General features: G+C 34.2%; 1 protein-coding gene across 1 annotated transcript; it reads left to right on the top strand.

Annotated features, from left to right (window-relative positions):
- Positions 1-6,650: 6,650 nt before the first annotated feature.
- Positions 6,651-7,586, top strand: LOC131908329 (olfactory receptor 4C15-like). The gene has a single exon (XM_059259382.1). The coding sequence runs from the start codon at positions 6,651-6,653 to the stop codon at positions 7,584-7,586; it is 936 nt and encodes a 311-aa protein (XP_059115365.1).
- Positions 7,587-7,789: the final 203 nt, after the last annotated feature.

The raw sequence follows: 7,789 nt of genomic DNA, 5'->3' as shown, positions 1-7,789 counted from the left end.
CAGCAGACGGAATTTCTGTATATGGAATGGAGCCAAGACATGGTATCTGTTGCTGTATTATAGGCAGCAGTGCTGAAGCAGTGGGGCTAACTAATCACTTTAGATCTCAGATATACATTATAAGTCCAAGATACCAGAAAAGTTGGAACTGAAGAATTTAGAGCTTGCCCTTCTGACTTTTGCAATCGCTTTTGAACAATCATTTCTTGTAATAAACCATTCCCTTCTGGAATAGAAGATTTGCTTGTGCAAATATATATAGGACATCTATAACTTGTTTTTAATTTTGTAAGCACTTATACTTAAAAATTACTTAGTATATTCATCTCTGATGGCTAGATTTCATAGTTCTAAAATATACTGTACAGTCAGTTGTTGAAGAAAACTCATAAAATATAAATATTTTAGCAAGCCAGGGCATGGCATGCTGGATAATGTTCAAATAGGTAAGATATATTCACCGGTGTAGTAGAATCATGACTGTTTTGGGTATAAACCCTTTGAGACTAAAGTTGAAGTGTGGTCAATAGGAGGGAACACATACCTTGTACTGAAAACACAGCCAAAAGCCTATGAAGAACAAGGTCACAAGCCCTGGGAGAGGATATATTACTATTGTTTTGCTAAATAAGCATTGTGTCAGCTTTCTAAATTTTCATGTTTATATGGATAGTCTAGGGCACCTCTTAATTTATAAACAAAATAGCTCCTTTTTAAAAACTATTTCTTTATGCTTTGAGAATATAAAATATTACATCTTTTTTACTTTCTCTTTCCTCCATCTGAAAGAAAGGCAGCTAAGAAATTCTGAGAATGGGAGAGATACTCTTCTCCACGGAAAAGCACACCAACTGGTTATCCTAAACCAATGATCATCCCGGTGTAGCTTCTTTTTGCACTGTGTGGAAATTAGTGCATAGACTCACCACTCTTCCAAGTACAGAAAATAAGTATCTCTTCAATGGTCAGTCCTAAATGGCACAGCTATATTACCTCCTCCAACATCTGGAAAATATTTTAAAGGGAGGGCAGAAGGAATGAAAGTCATTGAAAGCAGGAGGATGATGCTATGAAATGACTTGTACTGGATATGATAGAGAAATTGGAATCACACAATCCTGGCACAAGATTCAATCCTGTAACATTGCATCATTGATAAAGAATGGACTCATGAGTTCTCTCCCTTCATTGAGGAGATATTGACAGTTAAAGATTGCTTGAGAAGAGGTATCACTTTCTTTAGGTATATAATAACATGAGTGAAGTTGAACAAACTTGCATAAATAATTCCTGGCTCAGGCTCATACAAGCAACCTTATAGTCTGTGGATCAGAAGCAAAAGCAGTAGATACAGAAGGACCAACGGAGAAGAAGTGGGAGGGGTCATCAGAACAAGAAGGTAATATGTAGTCATATTATCATAATACCTTATATATTTGTGAAATTGTCAAAAAGCAAATAAAATAAATTATTCTTAGAGGGAATCAATACATCTATAAATGAATGCAGTCCTTGCTAGTATTTTCCTAAAGCTATCAAATTATTCTCATGCATTGATTGGTAGATTCCTCATGACAAAAATTGACTTTTATTTTGGTTAGTACACACGCATTCTACTTAAATTCTGCACAGAGATGCTGCATTCCACACATTATGTAATAGTGTTTTATTGCTGAGAGTAATACTACCTTAAAGATTATCAGATAGAAACATCTCCACTTTTATAAAAGAAGTTTTATAAACAATCAAATGAAAAAGTACATGAAATTATGCCTTGGATACTCTTGGGGCCATAAATCATACAAACCCTGAGGGAGCTAAGAATAGGTCTCACAGGTGGATCAGACACTCAAGAAACTCACATTAAATTCTATTCATTATTTAAGTGGAACATTGGCTTTTTATTTTGCTTTAGTGCTTAAAACACAATGCAAAAAATGTTAGAGAAGCATTGGTAACATTCTCTTCTGACACTGAGAGAGTTGCTCTTCTCTATTACACATGGTGGGAAGCATTGGATACAAACTGCGTTTTGATGACCAGTGAATGGATTGCACTCGTCAGAAAATGGGGCATTGCTATCTTCAGGATTTTCATACAACTGACATAAGGTTAGACATATAAAGTAAACTTTTACATCTCCAGAGATGATTTAAATTGTGATAAAGCAATTTATAGTTTTGGTGTTGTGGTCAAGACTCTGTGTTTAAATCAAACATTGATTTTTCATTTTATGAGTGTGTTTTTGGGAGAGTTATATAAACTCTAATGATCAATATCCTTATTCTAGATGGGAAATTTTATTATGAAAATTAGAGCATATAGAAGGCAATAAAATGATACACATGGAGTCTAGAAAATAAAAATACACACAAATATATCCACAAATATACACTCAATTGTAATTGTAATAGCCCACAAATATATACTTAAAGATAATAATGGCTCACATGTCCATAAAAAACAGTCTTCAGATTGTAAATTCTTTCCAGCCCTTCTTCCTCCCTTCCTATCCTACATGCACCACTTCTCCTCCTCCTCTATGTCTCTCCTCTCTCTGTCTCTGTCTCTGCTTCTCTCTTTCTCTCTCTCTCTCCTCTGCTTTCTGTCTTCCTGGACAGTTCTTACTTCCTTGTTTTCCTGTCCTCTGATGAGCATGCATTTCTTGAAGTTTAATGTAATCAATCATTATTTCACATTTCCACCTTTGTGGTGAAACCATATAATGTATAAAGACACCAAATTTTGTGTTGTCTATTATCCATTCAATCATAATTTATTTTTTTCTAAATACAGGATTATGATTATGTATGTATTATGTATACTCACCATTCTGATATTTGTATGTAAAGGTAGTATGCTTTGAGGTTTTGTAAAGAATGCTGATAGAGTTATGGTAGATTGAGGCTCTGTTAATCTCTATATAATATGCAAATGAATAGTAAAAAAATATGTACTATATCCACAACCTAACACTAAAACATGGCACAAGAAATAACATTATGTTCAAAGTTACCTATTTTACAAAACGAAGAGGCTTCTGATTTATGTCTACTTAAGTTCCCCCAACCTTAGGTTTTTTGCCTCAGAACTGTTTTAGGAAAATCTAAATTGAAGCTTGGAACTGCTTTAGGGCTGGTAGTCTGGCTTGATCATTCTTCCAAAATGAGCTGATTCACCAAGTCATCAAAGAGGAGTTTCAGAAATCCATTAGGAAGGATAGGAGAGGAAACAGAGAAAAGTGCTTTCTCCAATGTTTCAAAAATAGTAAGATAAGAAAGTTGAGACATTTAGGGACAATAGCAGATCAACACAGAGGGGAGAAAAAGAGGATTAGTTGTTTCTGGAGAGCATCTTTCCCAGAGAGCTGTAGAAAGAAATTTCCATTGACACACAGACAAGTATACATCTTTTATTGATAGATAGTAAGTATACATAAAAATATGGTGGATTGATGGACTTTAATAAAAGCAATTTCAATTAATATTTGAATTCAATGATTATCACTTGTAATAACAGTATTTATTTTTTGAAATACATTTCAAAACAATCACCTAGAATAATAACCTTTCAGCTCTACCTTCTCATATTTTTTAATTTTATATTAACAAAGAAATTCTGTTGCTTGTAGATGTCCTGGTGCTAAAATTATCCTTGTTGCTAAGATAGTGGGCCATGTGGATAGTTGGGCACAGGGTGACAAATCTTCCAAAGTTACTGCTCAAGGAGATGACTAAAGATATCCTGTATTGCTCTAGAATTTTCAAGACTATAGCTATTAAAGAAAAGAAAGTCATGGACTGTTTCTCCTCTCTTTTAGGTACACAGCATTGTTTAAAATAAAGAGGATGTCAGTATTCACAAGTTCCTTTTGACTTAGGGTTTATAGAATATGATGATAAAAGCTATGAAGCTGACCGAGTGTGGTGTCACATGTTTATAATCCTAGTACTTTGGAGGTAGAAGCACAATAATCAGGTGTTTAAATTCATTCAAGCTATCTGGTAACTTTGAGTTTAGCCTGGTCTCTATAGGACCATGTCAACCCCTATTAAAACAAACAAACAAACAAACAAACAAACAGAAAAATTCAATCAACTTTTTTATTTTAATGGAGGAGAGAGCTTGGGATGTGGTACTGCACTCACTAATGCATGGCTATTTTGACATCAACATGCTTTGTTACCTGTTTTCAAAGTACATTTTTATTTATTCTTTGAGAATTATATATACATAAACAACATATTGTGATCGTATCATGCTTCCCCTATGCTTCCTAGACTCTCAAAGGGCAGAAAGCAAACAATTTTTAAATTTCTAGTTGACTTTGCATTTAGTCTAATTTTAGATTTATACAAATAAAATCGAATGGAAGCCTCCAGAATATCACTGGCATTGATTCACTTGACATGGCCACACAGCTTTACAGTATGCATTTGTCAAGATAGTGAAGAAAAAAATGCAAACATTTGTCTTATCTAAGTAACAGATTCTACTTATGTCTAGATTAATTTTCAATTATTATTCTTTCTATAGCACAAAATTCAATTCAGAGTAAAATTTTTTTAACACCTTATGTTAATCATCTCCTAAATGATGTAAAATCATAACCCTTGTGATCGTAACTATGTAACTATACTGTAGTCTCCATTTTTATGTTTTAACTTGTTTTATTGGAAAAATGATATTGCCATTTTTGTTGAAATTAATCTCACATAGAATGTCAAAAGATGATGCTAATTTTTACTTGTTTTAAAATTGACATTGAACCTATATACTTTGGAACATACCACTCAGGGCTTTTTTTCTGTAAGATGGTCTTTATAATCTACCATTAATTATTCAGAACCTTAGAAAGTACTGTGGGTTGAAATCATCATATCTTGCAACTATGAAATTAATCATTTTGCTTTGTGAATAATTATAAATAAATTTACTTGAGAGCTTTTGTCATGCAAAGCAAGAGTGGTATGTAAAATTGGATTCTCTGGTGCAAGTAACTGTCTGGGTTGTCTGGGGCCACTTATTCTTAGCCTTTAATGTCTCTTCCTACAATTTTAGGTTCCATAACTATTATTATTGTTTATTTTTTAAATGTGTATTGGTGTTTGGCCATGGGTGTCTAGTCCCCTGGGACTCGAGTTATAGACAGCTGTGGGCTCTCATGTGGGTGCTGGGAATTGAACCTGGTTCCTCTTGAAGAGCAGTCAGTGCTCTTGACCACTGAGACATCTCTATAGCCCCTTCTTATAATTATTTTTATATGATCAAAATAAAAACTTTGATGTTTTCCTGTTAAATCTTTCTGTGCAAGTGAAATACATGAAATAACTAACATGAGTGATATTTTGACATTTTCATTTGACCTTCTGTAACCTTAGAGAAGAGTAAGTAGGCTGTTTATGAACATGTTTTAGAGTTAATTCACATATATTTCAAATTATATACATTGCTAAACTATATTTTCTGAAAAAAAAGTCATATTGTATTAATAACTGGCAGGTCCTTAAGCCTCAAGAGTCTAAAATCTTATTCAAATAGTAGTTTCTTCTTCAGATATATGCTGCCACCAATTTTCATGTTTAGCTGATGGGCCCCTCCCTTCTGATTCCTCACTATATACTATTCTGTTACCTTTATCCAGATACCTTTCCCACAGGAAGAAAGTAATAACATTATTTAACCTTTGCAGAAAGAGGGAGATGGTAGAAAAACAATGCTACTCTGAAGTTTTCACTGAGGAAAACAATCTTTACCCAGTTGACATTGTGGTGACCTCCTGGGTGTTGGTGTCTGGGTCTCTTAAGATACCAGATTAATCATCTACTCTTCATTTTATATCTTAACAACTTTGTTATAAAATTTGAGGAAATAGAATCAATAACTTTTGCCACATACTTTTGACTATGGGATGAGTTTTGAAGTTTACAGTAGCTTGTAGTCTCACTAATTTCATTTAGTTTTCATGACAGCATCCTGATTTTTTTTTTTTTTATCAAGTTCTGGTCACATTTTAAAATGATAATTTTAAAGTAAAATTTCAACATTTTCAAACATACAACAGATTGAAATTTCTTTAAAGAAGTGTAGATTAATTTTTTTGATGCGAAAAATACTGTTCATAGTTGTAAAAGAATCCACAGTGCAGCCAGATTTTCAAATGAACAGTTTATCACTTCTCTTGTTGGTAGATAAGGTAGAGTTCTGATTCATCACTAAAGATTAGTCATCCTTGTCTAATTCATGCAATGTCATACAATATTATTAAGTTATTATCCTTTGGTTATATATAGAATATAGTTTCTAAATGCTTTTTAACATTTCACTTCAAAAATATTAAGATAATGATATAAGATGACTGTTCTAAGATACATTATTTCTCTCCTCCAACATAGAGCAGATTCTTTCATTTCAGTATTTAAAATGTGTCCATTAAAAGGTATTCAAAATTTTATTCTCATCTCAATTCTGCATGTTATATAACTAGACACTTTATAAACATTGTGTTACTAATAGAAATGAATTAAGATAATTTTGCATAAAGGCACACCAACTTGTTAATAGTGATTTTGTAAACTGCATTAAGTATTTGTTTCCTTTCAATTGTAGATGTACTAGAACACATCTTACTTTCTCAATATCTTGTGATCATGGAAAACCAGAGCTGTGTCACTGAGTTCATATTCCTGGGACTTTTACAGAACTCAAAAGTTGAGAAAATATTGTTTTTTGTATTTTCTTTGGTCTACCTTGCAACTATTGGCGGCAATATGATAATTGTGGTCACCATTATTTACAGCCCTGCACTGCTGGGCTCCCCCATGTACTTCTTCTTGATATTCCTGTCCTTACTGGATGCATGCACTTCTTCTACTGTCACACCCAAGATGATTATAGACTTCTTCTATGAGAGAAAGACTATTTCCTTTGAATGTTGCATGACACAACTGTTTACAGTCCACTTTTTTGCAGGGGCAGAAGTGATCATCCTGTCAGCCATGGCCTATGATCGCTATGTGGCCATTTGCAAGCCCCTTCACTATTCTTCCATCATGAACAGGAGGGTGTGTGGCATTCTGGTGGGAGTAGCCTGGGCTGGAGGCTTTTTGCATTCTATCATACAAATTATCTTCATTTTGCAGCTGCCCTTCTGTGGACCCAATGTCATTGATCATTACATGTGTGCCTTGTTCCCATTACTGAAGCTTGCATGTACTGACACACACATATTTGTCATTTTGGTATTTGCCAACAGTGGGTCTATCTGCATCATAATCTTCTCTATTTTGCTTGTCTCCTATGGTGTCATATTGTACTCTCTGAGATCCCACAGCTCCGAAGGGCGTCTTAAAGCTCTCTCCACCTGTGGATCTCACATTACTGTTGTGGTTTTGTTCTTTGTCCCATGCATATTAACATATGCAAGACCAACATCTGCATTCTCCTTTGAGAAAAATGCTGTTGTATTTACTGCAGTCTTGACACCATTGCTCAATCCTATGGTTTACACTTTCAGGAATAAGGAAATGAAAAATGCCATCAGGAAAATGTGGAAGAGATTGACAGAGGTTTCTGACAAATATTAAATATTACCCTTATCATGCTCTCGAAGTGGATTAGTGGGTAGGAGCACTTCATGCTGTGCTAAGAGAAGAATGTCAGTTCTGATTTCCAGCACCCTTGTCAGAAGCCAGGCATCACAGGGCCCTTTAACTTAGTGTTGTTTTTAACAGAGATAAGTAAATACCAGAAGTTCAGAGGACTGCTAATCTACTCAAACACAGAAATC

This window comes from Peromyscus eremicus, chromosome 4 (genome assembly GCF_949786415.1).
Source record: "Peromyscus eremicus chromosome 4, PerEre_H2_v1, whole genome shotgun sequence".
Classification (NCBI taxonomy): Eukaryota; Metazoa; Chordata; class Mammalia; order Rodentia; family Cricetidae; genus Peromyscus; species Peromyscus eremicus.
The sequence above is the reverse complement of the archived record's forward strand: the minus strand, read 5'-3'. Positions and strand labels throughout refer to the sequence as shown.